The sequence below is a fragment of the Drosophila montana genome, unplaced genomic scaffold (genome assembly GCF_035044405.1).
Source record: "Drosophila montana isolate Dmon_TW-CO22-7 unplaced genomic scaffold, ASM3504440v1 contig_3200_1, whole genome shotgun sequence".
Classification (NCBI taxonomy): Eukaryota; Metazoa; Arthropoda; class Insecta; order Diptera; family Drosophilidae; genus Drosophila; species Drosophila montana.
In genome coordinates, this window is record NW_026998080.1 from 280,881 (window position 1) to 299,932 (window position 19,052).

At 38.3% G+C, this 19,052-nt stretch overlaps 2 protein-coding genes across 17 annotated transcripts in view; both read left to right on the forward strand.

The window, feature by feature from the left end:
* KCNQ (KCNQ potassium channel) overlaps positions 1-19,052 on the forward strand; it is a 59,645-nt gene that overhangs the window by 40,182 nt on the left and 411 nt on the right. The window contains exons 1-19 of one of the 16 annotated variants that reach the window (XM_064686733.1): positions 7,188-7,347; positions 7,425-7,616; positions 8,464-8,681; positions 8,750-8,925; positions 8,986-9,111; positions 9,170-9,280; positions 9,360-9,547; positions 10,493-10,537; positions 12,221-12,414; positions 14,430-14,522; positions 14,854-15,276; positions 15,910-16,037; positions 16,098-16,182; positions 16,252-16,294; positions 17,175-17,271; positions 17,333-17,704; positions 17,798-17,877; positions 18,465-18,580; positions 18,811-19,019. In XM_064686733.1, coding sequence (XP_064542803.1) covers positions 7,295-7,347; positions 7,425-7,616; positions 8,464-8,681; positions 8,750-8,925; positions 8,986-9,111; positions 9,170-9,280; positions 9,360-9,547; positions 10,493-10,537; positions 12,221-12,414; positions 14,430-14,522; positions 14,854-15,276; positions 15,910-16,037; positions 16,098-16,182; positions 16,252-16,294; positions 17,175-17,271; positions 17,333-17,704; positions 17,798-17,877; positions 18,465-18,580; positions 18,811-19,019 — 2,949 coding nt within the window. In that variant the 5' untranslated portion in view covers positions 7,188-7,294. Of the gene's footprint in view, positions 1-7,181; positions 7,348-7,424; positions 7,617-8,463; positions 8,682-8,749; positions 8,926-8,985; positions 9,112-9,169; positions 9,281-9,359; positions 9,548-10,492; positions 10,538-12,220; positions 12,415-14,429; positions 14,523-14,853; positions 15,277-15,909; positions 16,038-16,097; positions 16,183-16,251; positions 16,295-17,174; positions 17,272-17,332; positions 17,705-17,773; positions 17,878-18,464; positions 18,581-18,810; positions 19,020-19,052 lie in introns of those variants that run through there. The other 15 variants (XM_064686732.1, XM_064686735.1, XM_064686738.1 and 12 more) reach the window with 15 other exon arrangements.
* Positions 1,002-3,891, forward strand: mlt (tubulin folding cofactor E like protein mlt). Its single transcript, XM_064686784.1, has one exon. It carries the CDS (start codon positions 2,224-2,226, stop codon positions 3,691-3,693), a length of 1,470 nt encoding a protein of 489 aa, XP_064542854.1. The 5' UTR covers positions 1,002-2,223; the 3' UTR covers positions 3,694-3,891.

The following is a 19,052-nucleotide window of genomic DNA, read 5'->3' on the forward strand; positions in this document are numbered from 1 at the left end:
ATATTCAAAAGCTGCGTAAGTGTGAAAAGCTCGCAATGCAAACACAATCAGCTGGGCGTCCGAAGCTTTCAACATGCTGCGCAGTTTCGTTTGAGCGCCAATGCAAACAAACATATGTTTGTGTTTTTGTACGTGGACGTGTCTCTGCATGCTAGTCACGACGTCAACAAAGCACAGCTGTGTGTGTGCGCCATAAGCTTTGTAAATTGGCGCGCTCACGACTTGTGCTCTCACGCGCTCTCATGCGCTCTCGCGCTCTCTGGCTGTCCCAATTCGCCTTCCCCCACCCACTGACAAAACTCGCTCATTTATTGCGCACCTTTTAAGCTGTCAACAAAGTGAACCCCATTGAGTTGTTACGACAACAGCGGCGCATTTTACAAATGTAACAACATATACGCAGCAAGGCTATGGAAATTTAAAAATACCAATGCACATTTGCAATCATCCCCTAGTTTTACAATTAAATGCTGCCAATCATAATAAACATTTGCTCTGGGGTTCTCTTTATTGTTTTTCTGTCGGGGGAGTTTGCTGTAGCGCGTTTTCACTGTGGCATGACCGTTGACTTTATAACTGGTTTTCCAGACGAAATGCAAACGGGGGCGCATTTGGCACACAACAGGGCGCCCAATTCTAAGATATGTATTTCTGTTTTGCTAGGGCCGCTGCCAAGTGCACAATACGCAAGGTCATTGCAAATGTGTTTTTAAAAATTTCTATAAATCTACATATTCTATTTTTTGCTTGCCCCAAAAAAATAAAAGCGAAAGCAGCACAGCAATATTTGTATTTGCTCTAGCTAAAACAATTTCGTAATTGAGCGTATGTATATTTATTTACGTCGCAAGGTCGCCATCAGACATTTACATTTACAACGGGCTCGCTTTAGGCGCCTTAATGTGGGGCCCATACAATTTATTGATAGAAATACATCGAAAAAACTCAACAGCCTATGCGATATGCGTACTGGAAATCATTATATTGTGCTTTTTTGGTGGCATCAAAATTATTGAGATAGGTTCTTATCTGATTGGAGCTGCAGGCGCGGCTGCGCCCTAATTAGCAAAGTGCTGGTGGTTTTACATCAGATGGGAACTTATTGCATCGTTTAATTTTGGAAACAACTATCAAAACAAATTAACTTTGAACGAAGCTTGTGCGCCCAGGCGCCCAAAACTTAACGTGAGCAGAAAGCTTCCCCCGAATCCGCCCCTGTGCGCATGACGGCGACCTACACACAAAAAAAAAAACAACAACAACAGCAAAATAAAAGCACACGACGAGCAGAGCAACTGGCAAAACGGGCCAGAAGAATACATACAACACGGAGGCGAGTTCGTTCTTGTGTTGTGGTTTAGTTGAGCGTTTGGTGGCGTTGCGAACGGACAGAGACACCATCAAAATCACCAACTGCTACAGCAGTAGCAGCAGCAGCAACAGCAGCAATTAGAAAAGCTAAACAATAACAAAAAACAGAGAGCTACTCAGCTTTGGCCTGGCTTTTTGTCGTAGTAAACGCCATTGACTGGAATATTTGAACAGAGACAGAGGCAGTGTGTAAGACAGAGAGAGAGAGAGAGAGAGAGAGAGCGAGAGAGGTAGAGGGGCAGCAGGTAGTCTGGCAAGTGGCCCCTTTATACACACACTCATAATTTGTTGTGTTTTTCTTTGTTTCGGCAACAACAAATTTTGTTAAATTAGTGCGCAATTACAACAACTACAACAAAGACGTTAACAACGTGCGCAGCAATTTGTTTAAATCGACGACTGCAATAATATAAAAAAGAAACTGCGCAAAAAATATAAAACCACAAAAACGTTGCATCACGCAACAACAACAACGAAATTCAATGTAAAACGCAACTTGAATTCTCCAAAAATCAATAAACAGCAGCAGCGAAGGAGCAGAGGCAGACAGAAGCTGCGACAACTGCAACAACAACAACAACGACAACAGCGACAACAAGAACATCAGCAGCAGCGCAGGAAGAACAAGAACAAGAACAGCAACTGACAAAACAAGAACTGTAAAAGCTTGAGCACTTAAGGCGAAGCTTCAAAGCGCAGCAAAACGCAGCCAGCGCTCAAAGCAGCAGCAACAAAGACACAAAAACCAAAACAAAACGAACAACAAAAGTGAAACGTAAAATTTACATAATTCATTGGCTGCTGCGACAGCGTTTAAAATACAGCTAGAAAGAGAGCGAGAGAGCGAGCGAGATGCCCTCATTGCTGGAGGCGCTGGAGCGCAAATATTTCGCCGAATGCGAATTCGAGAACGCCAACCAGCCGGAGCTGCACAAGCGCTCCGATCTGCCCAATGACTTTACGGTTACCAAATGTGGCGGCCGCATGGAGTTCTCCATATTCATACCGCGCCTCTCCCCGCTGACCAGTGTGCCCGCCCTGCTGGTGCTCAACGACTGCGACATCGATTGCGCCGGCGATTTTGAGAGCATACGCGACAAATGCCAGCGTGTGCGTGAGCTGGATCTGGCGCAGAACAAGCTGCAGGATTGGCACGAGGTGTTCAACATACTGAAGCATATGCCGCGCATCGAGTTCTTGAATCTGAGCAAGAATCAGCTGCTGAGCACGCCCAGTGCGTTGCTGGCGGCGCCCACGATCAATCTGAAGAATCTGGTGCTCAATGGCACCTACCTGGACTGGATGTGCGTGGATGCGCTGCTGCAGAACTTGCCGGTGCTGCAGGAGCTGCACCTCAGCCTGAACAACTACAGTGCCGTGCTGCTGGATGCGGCTGAGGAGGTGGAGCACAGCAGCAGCAGCTGTCAATGCGTGCCACAAACTGAAAATGAAACTGAAACGGAAGCAGAAGCGCTAGCATTGACAGAGAGCTGCTGCAGCCTGTGCCGGGCCAGACGCAAGCTGACGCAGGCACATCCGGCGCTCAAGACACTGCACTTTACGGGCAATCCCATCGAGCACTGGCAAGAAATTTGTCGCCTAGGCAGACTGTTCCCCAGCCTCGAGACCCTAGTGCTGGCCGAGTGCCCAATCAAATCGCTGCAGGCCAATGCCGAACTGGACTCGGCCAGTGCCAGCGAGTGCCACAAATATTTCCCCTGCCTGAAGCTGCTCAATCTGAGCTGTGCCCAGCTCAACAGCTGGGCGGACATCGATGAGCTGGCCAAATACGGTCAGCTGCAGAATCTGCGGGTCAAGCACTGGCCCCTCTGGGAGACACTCGAGTGCACCGAGCACGAGCGCCGCCAGCTGCTGATCGCCCGTCTGCCCAACGTGTCCATGTTGAATGGCGGCGGGAAGATCAGCGTGGATGAGCGTGTGGACGCAGAACGCGCCTTTGTGCGCCACTACATGGACAAGCCGGAGTGCGAGAGGCCGGCACGCTATGCGGAGCTGCTGGAGGTGCATGGCCAATTGGATCCGCTGGTCAATGTCAATCTGAAGCCGGAGAAGCGTGTCAAGGTCGTGTTCACCTACAACGAAGTCAGCGAAAGTCGTTTCGTGGACATTTATCTAACCGTCAACGATCTGAAGGTCAAGCTGGAGAAGCTCATCAATTTGGCGCCAAATAAGATGCGTCTCTATTATCTGGACCAGGACTACAAGGAGTTTGGGCCCGAGGAGATGCGCTATCCCAACAAACAGCTCTACAGCTATAATATACAATCGGGCGACGAGATCATAATAGATGCCAAGAAGTGAGCGCCAGAGAAATGCCCACCTGGATGGCTACCTGGGCACCCGGACACCTGGAGCGGGCGGTGCTAACAGCAACAAAAACAATTTGTGATTCTTGTATCATGCTTATACTAATATATAGACGGATACAACAACCCAACCATATATATGTATATACATATATCTCGATATAATACATAAATCTATCGTTCATATTATACATATTTTTACTATTATATTATTTACCGCCTTCCAACAAAGCAACTAATGTATATACATATAAACGGCCAAAACGTGCACTCACACACACGATACATACACACAGACACACAATACAGACACAACACATACGTACATAATATATATTTTAACTATCGTCTAACCTAAGCCAGCTTCAGACTAAACAAACAAATACAACAAGCATTACATTAAAATTTGAAAAAAAAAACATTTTTCAGAGTTTTTCTTTTTCAGTTAACTACTGGAATAATTTTTTTGCAAAAAAAGCGTTGTTTTCGCTCTATTTTTGGAGATTAGATATAGTTCGTACTTCTAGTATATAATATCTGAGTTTCTGTGTCACGAGCGCTCGCAGTAATCAAAACAATTAAGAGTGCTCTAGTCGGGTGTGCCCGACTAACAAATACCCTGAAACCAGCACCTAGCTACCTTTGCCAGCATTCAAGCTTTCTTCTTTACATTCCTACACTAGCACACACACACACGCCGCTGTGCTGCTTCTTCCCTTAGCTCCACGCTATGGGAAACGAATTCTCAAATAACTTCGGTCTTTAAAGTCCGATCTTATTCTTTCAAGGCATTATTATGACAACCAAGAGAGCTTAAATACCAAAGACCAAAAATAAAGCTCTAAAAATACATTTCGTACAATTTTGGGGTGAATTGGAGAAAGTTAGCAAAAAAATAAATATTCCGGATCTGTATATACTATCTATATACCAAATTTGGGAACAAAAGCTGCTTTAAAATGCGAGATATGCTTTAAAAAAAAATCAAAATTCAGGGATTTCTTGGAAACGGAGCAAGTTATCGTCTCTGAAACTTTTGAACGAAGCTGCTTTTCTGCCTGTTACATATACAAACCAATATACCCTATTAACCAATTAACATTGGCTTCAGTCTAAATTCTAGTCGTGAGAGAGGAATCGTGTCTATAAAAGCTTTCAATTATGGAAAGCGACATCTCGATCAGTTGATGAATTGCCAACATCTAAGCCAAAACTTCCGCCATGCTTTCAATTGTTATGTACCTGGTTTACTATTATTTTGTAATAGAAGTGCAAGCTGTTTGGAGCTCAAAACTGGTTTTGCATCCCACGCACAATTAGCAATTATAATATGCATAGAGTATATGTTAGGGTATTTAAGCATAGTTTGGTTCTTTAACTGAATGTGCACATGTGATTTTGTTTACACACTATTAAAATTTATGACCATTTCGACAACAAAGGAAAAACTGCAAAATGAGAACAAATTCACTAAATATCTTTTTCGAATTGGCACAAAGCTTAAGAAATTGTATATGGGAAAATTTATATTGCTTTATTAGATGGTTTTTATCGCCACAATATTCACCAGCTCAAAAGTTTCTGTAATTCCGAATGGCAATAGCGTTTGGAAACAAGATAATATGCAATTGATGTGTCATAATTCTGATTTCCAAATCAGAATAGTTTTTTGCATGGAAAATAAAAACTAAACATGTTGAGCTAACATTTCACCCTATAAATGTAATTTTTTTTTGTATTTCGAGGGAATTTCTTTGATTTAAACAAATAAATATATGATTAAGAATAAATGCTATTTATAATAAGAGACAAGTTTCCATAAATATTCATCTAAACCAATTCAATTGTGTATCTTAGTCAAGTTTTACTGTATAACAAATCTTGAAGCTAACTTAGACCACATACACGGCACATGCACGTAACTGCTTAACAAGCTTAAAGCTCAGCGTGCTTGTAAAGTTAATAGCAAAAAGCTTTTAAAGCAAACGTTGCACTAATACTTATGCACGTATCTAAACACATATTTACATATGAGAACCTACAGGGCGTGCACATTACAGTCGCACCTCAATAAGAAGAACAAAGAAAAGTAAATATGTACTTTTTTGATGTGTTGAATTTTGGTTAGCATCAAAAAAGGTGGAATATGTCGAGAGTTCTAGGAATTTGAATTTCTTTTTAATCTCGGATAATGTTAATTTAATAAAAACAATTTTAAAATAAGATATTTTACTACGTGAGACATGTTAACTGATTTTTATCTTAAATAAATTAATATGAGATTACTTTTGAATGCTTTTCAATCTGAGCCTTTTTAGGGCAAAATAAACGTTAACTGACTTATGGACTTGCTCTCTTGGCGCTTAACTGTATTTAACAGTTAATGCCAAAGTCTTTTAAGGAACTGAGTTAATAAAATCTTGAGAAAAACCACACACACATTAATTAAAAGCGATGAAAAAAAGAGTTCGCTTTGTTGGTATTGGCTTTTGTATGCCAATAAATTTAATTAAAGTTATTAGAGTATATTTTCTTTGACAAGTTTTTTTTAGATATTAGTCATAGTGCCCAAATATTATATTTTTAACTAAGACAAGACTCAGTTTGAATAAGCGCAACTAATTTTGGAAAATAAAACTGAATGCAGCAATTAAGAACGTTCAATTTAAAGTATGTTTTAATCAATCAAAAGATGCAGGCAAAGGCCTGCATTCTATAGGCATTTTCACGACATCTATTTGTATTGGCTTTATACGTTGACAATGAGAACTGGCAGCTGACCCGCCCGTAGGCTGCAGGCCACGAGTAACACAAGCTATGCAAACTAGTTTTCTAAAAACTGGGTCAATGCAGTGAGCGCCTGCCTAAGGCTTAAAGCTGGATTCGTAAAACATTTGCATTTATTAGCCTTAAAGAGCATAAAAGTACGTAGCTGTAAGCCGCAAAATAAAACTTTTCCGCGGCAGTCGTAAATGCCAAATTGAAAAAAAACACACACCCCCGAAAAGCAGTTTGCCCATATTTGCATTTGCTATCTGCCAAAAAGGGCGGCAACGTCTTGTTAATGACGTACATCAAGCATACGACACGTTGCCGCCAAAACGAAAAAAAAACAATAACCTCTAGAGATCGTGACTAAACTAAGGAGCTGTCTGAACGATCAATAAAAAGAACAACAACAAGAACTACAACAAAATGTATATGCGAAAAAAAGTAAATGACGAAATTGAAGTCTTGGCAAAATTTTATGACGAAGTCTCCGGTGCAATAAAATAAAATAAAATCAAATCAAATAAAGGTCTACATAGACACAGGCGACCATAAAAATGCAAGGTGTGTAGAAAAAAAAAAGAAAAAAAAAACAGTTTATGTATATAATTAATAAAAATTTACACATGGAGGTTTTTGGAAAGTCTATAAGCTGTGTGGGTTTTAAACGCTCGAAACGCTCAACAGACGATCGAGTTGTGATTTGAACGCCAAACGCGACACACGTCGTACAGCCCATTTACTGGGCTCTATTATCAGCGTTACTTGTGCTTTGTTTTTAGTTTTTAGTGCAGTGATTAGGTTTTGAGGGGCATGTTAAACGTAACATGGATCCCGAGAACGATGTTTATGCATTCTATGATATAATGGGCTACAAGGGGTGCGATAAGAACTAACTGAATTTTTTATTAAATTGTTTAATTAATGTGCTTTTTTTTTATTTGGTATGCTTTGCAGGAAATGTAGACCGGCGGGACCAAAGAAATCGCAACAATTTCTGCAACCGCGAATGTCACTCCTGGGGAAGCCGCTGAACTATAATCGCGGCACACATCGCCGCGATGCCCGCTACCGGCGGATGCAAAGTCGGCTCTACAATTTCTTAGAGCGACCGCGGGGCCTGCATGCAATATTTTATCATGTGATGGTGTAAGTACAAAACTGATCAATCATCTAAATAGACTATAACAATTGCAACAATTCGTAAGATCAATTTGAGAAAGCGATGATTTCTTAATGAATCTCAGCGGATAAATGTTGAATATATACCCTTACTTGAGTTCGATTGCAAAGAATATAATCGTATAAACTAGACAGAACTCTTAATTAGTAATTAATAATTTAAATTATTTATCATTAAATACACGTAAGAGAGAAACTTTAGGCTTAATTTCAATTATGATTATTCATTACTAAATACAATTGGACTAATTTTTTGATTTGAAAAACCCTAGCAAAAACAGGCAGAAAGAAGAAAGCCCTATTGTTCGTTTATTTTGAACTTCCTTACATTTATAAATTTTGAAACCCAGATCTGGGTTTTAGGCAATTTATTAAATTTAATTTAGATATGAATCCAATAAAGTTATATAGTTAAATTTTTGGTTAAGTTCTCTGCTCAATTTCTAAATTAAACTCAGAACAGAGCATAATAAGAGCAGTAATTCGGCATAAAACCAAATAAAATGATTTCCCATGTCTTCCCAGGAATTCAATTATGTTTAAAACTAAATTTAAATTTTTGGCCAGTAAAAATCGAAAACTGTCACTTACATATTTTTATAGAAATGTTCCAGGCTAACAAATTTAACATGGAAGAACATCTACACTTTCTTAAAATGAGAAAAAAGCCAAATATTTAGCTATAAAATGAGTACCTATTTTGCAATCCTACACCTTCTTCTTAAAATCAATAATAATTGACGAAAAAAAGTGCATGTTTCCTCGTTTTATATGATCTAACTGTAATGGGTAATATTTGTATTATTTTTTGCAGTTTTCTGATGGTGTTCACATGTCTCGCATTGAGCGTGTTTTCCACCATCAAGGAATACGAGGAGGATGCTGTATATATATTGTTTCGCATGGAAATCATAGTTGTCATCTGGTTTACCATGGAGTTTGGGGCGCGTCTGTGGTCATCGGGCTGCCGATCGCGCTACCAGGGCACGCTGGGACGGCTTAAGTTTATAAAGCAACCGTTTTGTATTATAGGTGAGATTGGATTTCACATAAACAATGACAGCTCGTTTATTCGATTATCGAATGTTTTGCCCATTTAGATATTATCACCATTTTAGCCTCAATTGTAGTATTAGGCATGGGCACCTCTGGCCAGGTGTTTGCGACGAGCGCATTGCGTGGTTTAAGATTCTTTCAGATACTTCGCATGGTGCGCATGGATCGACGCGGTGGCACCTGGAAGCTGCTCGGTTCGGTTGTATACGCACACAGACAGGTTGCCTAACCTCTAACCTGCAGCTTAATCCAGCTTGTAATCCATATGTTGCCTTTCTAGGAGCTCATCACAACCATGTATATTGGATTTTTAGGTCTCATCTTTGCATCATTCCTTGTTTACATGTGGGAGAAGGACGTTAACGAGAAGTTCAGCAATTTTGCACAGGCGTTGTGGTGGGGCGTGGTAGGTTACCGAAAACTAACCAAACTGCAAGCACTTAAATTATTCAACTTTGACCCAGATAACGCTCTGCACTGTGGGCTATGGCGATATGGTACCCATCACCTGGCAGGGCAAATTGATTGCCTCGTGCTGTGCCTTATTGGGCATATCCTTCTTTGCGCTCCCTGCGGTAAGTCCTTGTCGTTTATTTATGCATTCGCCGACCGGATTCCAATCAACCAACCATCCATACCATCCTCTCATTGCAGGGCATTCTGGGCAGCGGGTTTGCGCTGAAGGTGCAGCAGCAGCAGCGCCAGAAGCACATGATACGGCGTCGCCAGCCGGCGGCGACGCTCATTCAGGCCGTTTGGCGCTGCTATGCGGCCGATGAGCATTCCGTTTCGGTGGCCACCTGGAAGATACATCAGGTGGCGCTGCCAAGTCCGCCCGCATCGTAAGTAGACCCCCCCTTGTCCCCGTTGGGCAGAACAAATGCCGCACACAGCATTCAACATTTAATCAGGGATTTGCAGCGGAATATATGAATATTCAAGTATACTCTAGTTTATTCTAGTTGATACTAGTTAAAACAATTGCAATTACGCTTTTGGAAAAACATGAAAAAACTCTTCAACTGGTCCATAGAAAACTATTCATATATGAGGAAAGTTTAGCATAGATTTTTATTTATTTTAAGTATAGTTTTATTATTTAGTAATTTATTGAATTATTGAAGAGCCTGCTTCTAACCAAGATCAAATTTCTAATTCAAAAATATTTAAGTCGTTAAATATTTTTCAACTTTGTTGTTCTCCATTTTTAACGATTAGGTCATTATTATTAGTATTACATTTTTAATTGCTATAATTATTTAAATTATTAACATTTATATTTTAAAATCAATTTTCAAAAGGGAATTTTTTCTTTGGTCCAACTAAGAGTTTTTTCATGCAATCCAGTTGTACAAATTCACAATTACACGCCCACACCCCACTCCACACCACACACACACACACACACATAAACACAACAAACCGAATGATTTGTATTAAAAAGTGTGACCAAAACGTGTGCGTGCCGCAGTACAATTTATGAGAATCACTGCGAAAGGCGTGCGGAAAGTTCTCCGAGTGCCTTAAACAACTGTTAGTCTGTACAATACACTACATCCAACGTCCAACGCATGTGTAGTTTGTACATACTACCAACACTTATATAATACCCACATAAGCCACAAAAACAAAACAAAACAAATCAGAAAACAAAACCCAAAACTAAAAAGAAAATTATCTCTCCGTCTCTCGATTAACAATTTCAGTTTCAGCGTACTTAATTTTAACATTTTTTACGTACCTCTATCATTTTCTTTCATAATAATTTTTATATATAAACTTTTCAGTTCTGAAAACTGGGAGCGATTATTAAAAAACATAACCGAATATAGGTAAAAGTGATAAAAAGACAAAAAAAAATAAAAACAATACTCACAAAAAATCAAAAAGCAAAATGATTTCAAATGCAAATGCTATTCATGTTTTGGTTTCATAGGGTATTTTGCTTATCAAGCACCAAGTCATAAACATCAAATGCATCAAATGCTCCTAAGTAAATAAAGAAAAAAAAAAAAAAAAAAACTTAAACCCAACACACAATTATCGAGTTTTGTAATTCGCAGCTTCTATATAACGCACCCTATCTGACTAACTCTGTCTACATACTTATATCTAACTCTTCTAAATTCATACTCTATCTCTCGAACTTGGCTATTTTCGAAAATATTTTTAGTAAAACTATTAAAAAGCGTTAACAAAAAAATATTTAAGAAAAAAAAAATTCGTTTATTGTAAAACAATAACATATGCTAAATTCTGTTTTGCAATTGTTTAATTTATGTTTTCATCGATGATATAAGTAAATTAATCAATGTGATACAAATTGATTCTCATTATGCTGCTGCTGTGTGATCCAAAACAAAAAATACAAATACAAAAAAAATATATATTTATTAACATACACACACACACGTAAATGCATATAATGTGTACTATAATTAACATGTGAGTTCAATCAAGCAATTTAAATGCTTTTTATTCCCATTTCTCCTCTCTTTTATTTACAATTAAAATTCACAACAAGTATGCACAGAGACACATCGAAAACTAACACAAATATTTGTACACTATCTTTAAAGGAAATGCACATTTTGTAACTATGTAACTTTTAGTGTAATGTAGTGTATTTAAAGTCACAATGACACCAGCTGAAAGTTTAAGCATTTGATATATACAATCTACAATCACATCCTGTGACTGTTATTAGAATTAACAATAGCCTAAGGCTTGTTAAACTGACAAAATTGACATGCAAATCACTATGTTTTTCAAGCACTGTAGGTTCAAAGCTTGATTAAAACATTCGGAAATCAATTAATCAATTAATTAGTGTTAAAAATGCCATACCACAGCGTAACCTTTCATAGCTGAATATATCTAAACGATATTAAAAACCGCCATTAGTTATAGGATTAATCAAAAGCTCTTGTTTTTCATGAGTGTAACAAAGTCCAAGTAATGCTTCTAATTTAACTAGCTGGCTTAATTGAGGCTTCATTTAATATGCTATACCATAAAATAAGTTTTTGGTGCTGGTTTTATCAACAATTTCCCATAAATGCAGGATTAAGCAAACGTTCTTTTTATCATGAGCATTACAAAGCACATTTAAAGCTTAAAGTTGAACTATCCGACTTTATTAGTATTTTATTTCAAATTCGTTCCATTAAATAGCAAATTATATAAAGCTTAAGCTAAAAAGCTCAAGCAAATTCAAAGCTCAAGTGCGCCTTTCAACTGCTGTCATTATAGCTTGCCCCGCACCTGCCACATGTATTTTTCCCCCGAAACTCACAACTTCAGGCTAGCACCTAAGCACCCTCTTACACCCAATACACCCACTTACACAAACACACGCCACACACACAAACCTATTGCAACTATCTACTAGCTACATTTACTACGCTGAACTTTATCCCGTCTATTGAAATCCCTTTCAATATCTTTTTGTATTTGTAAACATTTATGTTTACCTGATTGAACAAATATTGATATGCACATATTGTTTTTCACAGACGGGCCTCATCCAGTTTTAAGCACAACACATCCTTTGTGGCCCGCCTGCCGACGATAAGGCGTCACAAGAGCCAGACCATCCAGACGCCCGGACCGGATGGCACCCCCATGTCCAAGCCGCCGGGCTCATCGCGGGCATCCACGCGTTATACGCGCACCATACGCGATATCAACGCATCTGTGGAGAACTTGGGTAAGTTTTCTTTCAATAATTCTGTTTTCAAGCCTTTTTGCATTCACTGATGATGGCTGAGTTCTGTTTGAAGAGTTTGCCTCAGCAGTTGTTATAATATTCCAATACAGTTCCACTTATTACATATTCTGTTTGCACACATCCAAACACACGCACACACGCATCATAAAAAAAAAATGAGAAAATAAAAAAAAAACACATACACACACACACACAAACCAACAAACAATAACAAGTTATCGTTTTCTATTTGTCTTGGCCCGACCAACCATGCATGCTCTCTACTCGTACTCTCCAATCTGTGCAAAACTCATTCTATATCAACTTATCTCACTCCACCGACTCACAGAATTCACAACAATTTCCTTTGCTATTTGCGCTGCGCATTGCATCAGTGAAAACAATTTACACAAATGATAATCAAATATTTTACTATTCCACTGCAGGCATTTGCATTTTCATCAGCTTTTTGCTTATGTTAGTGAATTTTCGAAATTCACAATTTTCTCCTGTTTTTTTTTTTAAAGAGGAAAACAGCAAACTTTTTTCTATTTCTCTGCTTTGCCAAAAATTATGAAATAAATATTTATGCAGGTTTTTTTATACATTTTTCGGAAATTTGTTGTTGTATTAAATTTTGAAATATAATATAGTTGTCTTGAGACTTAACTGCCTATAAGAAGCTTAAATATCATACGCAAAACTTAGAAGTTTAATAATTTAGTTCAGCACTGTACAACACTGAAAGGCATTCTAATTGAAGTGCACGTTTCAACACTTTTTCTTCGTGTTTAAACATAAAATTAAATTCACGTAAACATGACATCCTTTTTATTTTTGCCATTATTCATGCCAACTTTTCTATATAAGACATAAAAAACATGTAGAATGCAATAATTCAGTGAATCTGTCAAGCATTAAATCAGTTCAGTGTGGGAAAGTGTTCTGCATATTCGTATTCGTGCCAATTTAACGAAGAAACCCAGCTATATTTACAAACTTATTATATTATTTTACTTCATTTAAACAGCAGGTTTTCATGTGCATACTCAAATGCTCAAACGTCTGACTTTAAGTGCACAGAAAACAAAACGCCCCCCAATTCAAAAACAATAAATTTCACTTAATGCAAAGATATGGCAATAAATCAGCTAATAATATAACAATGCGACAATTGACATAGGAAACTAATTGGAACCCCGTAGATTTATTGCAAGATTGAAAAGAAATGTATAAAAAATTAAGCAGCAAGTAGGAGTAGGAAACTAATTGGAACCCCGTAGATTTATTGCAAGATTGAAAAGAAATGTATAAAAAATTAAGCAGCAACAGGATGTAGAAAATGAAACTTAATGAATTGACTGTCAATTAAGCTGTTGTTAATACAAAGAAAAAGACAACAAGCTGATCTTTCAACAATTGCTGAGACAAGGCTCAGGTTGACAAAAAGTTGCTAAGGAAATAATTATAGTGAGCCTTGAATGGGGAATGAACTTAATGCTTACTAAATATAGAACCCACTAACAACAACTTCAGCAGTTATAATAACAGGGTATTCTTATCTAATCTCAACTGGCTTGCAATACTCATCTATCATAATTCATACCTGGCACTTAGTACAACACCTTTTTCTAATAGAAAATGTAGTTATATTTTCATTAGTATTTTTTGCTCAATATTTTCTCTCTGCGCACTCGCTAAATAAACCCAAAGATTTAAAGCGAAAACTAAACAACAAAAAATATATAAAAAAAAATTGTTTTTTTTTTTAAAGAATGTTTAAAGTTGAAACGTAACCACGTGAACAAAACAAATCCCTTCTAAGTTTTTGGTGTGTGTTGATTTAAACCTTTTTTGTAACCGTTATGTGCGACCCATCTAGACTACCGTGTCTCTGCATTGATTGATTGATTGATTGATTGATTTGACTGATTGGCACACAAAAACAAAATTATTAAAAACAAAAAGCATATGAAACAAAAAAACAACTTTAACATCTGGTTTGACATTTTCAGAGGTAGTACAAAATGGCAAATCCATGAATCCGAGTTTTAGCGAAGATTCAGTTGCTGAAACAACTTGCTTAAAAAATATAAAAAATTCAGACGGTAAGTCTACAAGGTCCTGCCCAGGCTCCAATACCAAATACCAATACACCTGAGATTCATATATCGTATACTATAAACTTATATTGAGTGTTGTGGTTGTGTCGATGTTGTGGTTGCATTTTAAATTGAATTTGAATTTGAATTTGATGTTGTTGATTGGTTCGTAAAAAAAAAACAAAACAAAACACAAAACAAACAGAAAACAAAAAAAAAGGATAACACATGATTTAAGCCTTGAGGGTCCAACCAAGCCGAAACTAATGCGCTTTCGCACACACACACACACACACTCATACACTCACACTCACACCCACACATATACACGCTGCAGCAGCAAAGCCAAAGCCGTCGCCAGCTAAGCTGGCCAATTGCATTCATAGCGCCAGCCTGGGCACACTGGCTTCAGCCGCAGAGCCCTCAGCTGACGCTAAGCCGAGGGTCGAGGCTAGCTCTAATACACTGACCATACCCGTGGTGCTGTGCGGCTTTTTGCACGGTGATTTTTTTGGCTCAACATTTTCGCTGCGCAATCCGCGCGTCACGCCCGCCGAGGACCTGGAGGCGGGTCACATGACGGAGCCAACGGGCAGCGGCAAATGCAACAATCCCGGTGCCAGTCCGACGGCCAGTGCTGGTCGAGGACGAACGGGTCGCTTTTTTGCGGCTGCTTCACATTTTCTGGATACGGGCACATTGCAGGGCGGCGTCGGCGAACGGGAGGCGGCGGCGGCACACGGCGCATTCTATGTGGCAAGTGCGTAAAAAACTTGCAACTAAGCTTAAGTCTCGGCTAGAATTCAATATGCCACGACCGGAGGAAGTGTATATGTATGGCTAGGTTTGGTTTAGCATGCGCTCTCTAGACTCTCGTAGAACTTAGTTAAGTTTTTTTTTGCATTTTGTTAGCTCTGTAGTAAGTACTAACTCAATACATACGCATCAGATATACAGTATATATATATATGTTATATATGTATATAGGGAGTTGCAATTGTACAGGACTCCCACAACTGCTCACCTACGCTACATGGCCACACCCACACCCACACTCACACACACACACACACACAACGCTTGCTTTCAATGCTTTCACAATGCTTTTTCCTAACTTTCCCCCCCCCCAACCCAAGAACTAATAATAATTATTAAAAGCCCCCCCTCTTACATTGTGATTTGATATAAACGTAACTAACCTAATATCTGTATACTTATTGTACGTTCTATATTAACTACTAAATATGCATATAATTAAATATGTATGTGTAAAACGCTACTTGTATGTGTTAATTGTGTGTTGTTGGATTGACTTGATTAAATGTAAAACAAAAAACAAAAAAAAAAACAAAACAAAACTTAAACAAATTGCCGCTTAACCACGCGCGCGAAGCAAGCAACCAAAACCTAACGCACAAGTCAATCTCTCTGATTCATAAATTGCCCCCAGATGAGGATGAGGAGCCGCGCTGCACGCAGCTGACAAATCGGCACAAGATCGCCATACGCTTCATACGCAAGGTAATAATATACTCTATCAATCACTCCATAAACTATACCCTACAATATTGCAATTTTCAGCTCAAGTATTTCGTGGCACGTCGCAAGTTTAAGGAGGCATTGAAGCCATACGATGTCAAAGATGTCATGGAACAATATGCGGCGGGTTAGCTTTTAACGCATCTTCAATTCGTATTCAAATTATTTATAAAAATGCATCTCAAACCGTTTACAGGTCACGTCGATTTGCTGGGTCGCGTCAAAATGCTGCATTTGCGGTACGTATACATAATATTTGTAAGGACAATTTTTTGCCAATGGCAAAAAACACTTCAACTACTTACAAATTTTTGCTAGAAATTAGCTAAAAAATAAATAGTAGCTTATTGTTGCAGAAGCACAATGAATATCTTTTCAGGACCTTTGAGCTTTCAGTAAGCTTAAATGGACCCAATAGAATTTATAGCGAGAGAATTAGTTAAGCATTGAGCTTTAAGGATTTATTACTCTCATTAATTTATTAATTTATCTAACGTCGAGCTTTAAAGTAGCTTAAAAGTTCTATAATGTACGTATATAACTGATTATGAAGAGTCAGTTGAGCTTTGAGCTTTAAGAAAGATTTATTATATATTTAATACATATCCAACCGCTTAGGGAGAGAGTTAATTGAGCTAAAAAAAGCTCTTGGAGTAAAGTAGCTGGTTAGTAAGAAAGTACAGTGAAGCTTTGAGCTTTAAGAAGAATTGATTGTACCTATTTAATACAATATATGCATCAAGCTGTCAACTAGACACAAAGCTTTGTAAATTATATACATTTCTTGATTGCTAAAAGCGCGTCTCTCTAGCTTTGAGATTAGATTAATTGTCACAAATGATTATACAGCTTCAAGCGAATAATATACCATAAGTAAATTCTTTCTTACATGGAGACAGTCTTAAATGAGCCAGGTATTGATTACATTGAGCTTAAATGAATACAAGCAATATTTTCGCTCAAAGCTTCAAATAAAAGTAAATAAGTTTTGCTTTTATATTGGTAGAACAAATATACAGATTCGAAGCTCAAGTAGCTGGGTGTCATAGGTGCTATTTAAAAGTTCGATTGTTTTTAACATTTATTAAATATACTTTCGATTTTTTGTATATTTCACAGTCTTGATCAGATTCTGGGCAAACAAGGATCCAAGGCAAAGGATGTGTATGCCTCGAAAATCAGCCTAGCCTCGCGTGTGGTTAAGGTTGAGCGTCAGGTGAGCAGAAGGCGAGGAACCAGCTATGCTATAGATAATATATATATTATGTCTAATGCAGGTCGTGGATATTGAGGAGAAACTCGATATACTGATCAAGGCCTATATGGAGGATCGTGATAGATTTTTAGCGCTTCCGTTGCCAGCAAATCCCAAACCCAAAATACATTCCATTAGCCCTAGTCACAGTCACAATCTGCATCACACACACAATCAGAGCATGATCGATGTGTGGAAGCGAACCGCCACGCTTAGCGTGCATCCCGAGCTGGTCTCGACGCCAACCGGAGCAGCAGGTGATGCCACATCTGTGGATCGTCTGGACAGCAATGAGACGGCGCTGACCTCCACACAGACGGTGACAACCACAACGGATGCGATTGCCACACAAACACCCATGCCGCATACACAGCATACAGCGACCAATACAAAGGTAAACACATATATATATGGCAACTAATCACATACAAGATATATATATATATGGCATATATACTTATAGTCTTCCGTGCTTAACCCATATCAGCTAACGCCTGAGAAGCAACAGCACAATGATGTATTTATGACTGATTTAGAGAATAGAACTAAAAAACGCGTTACTTTAAGGTAAGTGCGTGAGAGAAATAAATGAAAGATTCGGCGCGCCGAACTTGAAATACCCTTGCAGATATATGACAATTAAACGGTATAATATTCTGAGCTTGGTCTATAAAGAGCTCAATAAGAGATCGATTGTTTCGTAGGGTTAGAAGTTAAAAGAATATATCCAGAATAGTTTTCTTTCCAAAAAAAAAAGCTCCTATTGGAGATGTCTTAGACGCAAGATATATTTATTAAAGAAATAATTTTTGACTGATCGTGATCGGAAATTATTGGATATTGATATTGTATAGTGAAACGATGTTCATAGGATTTTCCAAAGATTCTTTGTTTTTGAAAGTGAGATAAAAAACTCATTATTGTAGAGTTAAGATGGAGTTCTTTAAGATAGATAAAAGTCTTCTATGCAAGACTAATTATTCCTATGAAAGCTAAGTGTTAAAGCAATCCGATTTGGTATTCAGACACATTATTATCTTCTCGACTATCAAAGATGTCTCCTTGAACCAATTCAGGGCAATTTTCTGCAAGGGCATTACAAAATATATCAGTTAAAGACATTATATAGATGTTTGTATTAAAAAAAAAAACAGCCTGCATAGATCCACATCGGAGCCATATAGCAAACACGAGCAACGCATCAATATGCCAGATGAGGGCGCACAATCCTTGGATTCCGGTGCGAAACCAACGCCGCCAGATAGTTCAAGTAAGCCAGGCCGTGCCTGAACTGCCCGCACAACACCAAAGATTCATTTAATTTTTTTTTTAGTTGTTATTTTGAATAAAGCACATATTACTTGTGAAATGCAAATTACAAACTTTTATTTTGAAAGCAAAATACCAACTCCACACTCATTCAAAATATCTTTTAGAGAATTCCAATTGGAATATTCTAATAATTGATCTAAACTTTTTTATTGTGTATATTGCCTACAGTTATACTCATTGACGAGTATGAGGACTTCGAGGAGGAGGATCTGAACTGTGAGGGCGAAATGGACCATTTTCCATCGTGGGAAATCGATAGCGACATTGGCGCCGATGTCGATGTCGATGCGGATGGTGACTGTGATGAGTCCACGGAGGACACGGCGCTGCTGCAGTGCACCACGCGCACCGCGATCGTTATAACACCCATTAGCCCAGTGAGTATCTAAGCGGAACCTAACCTCAAATTG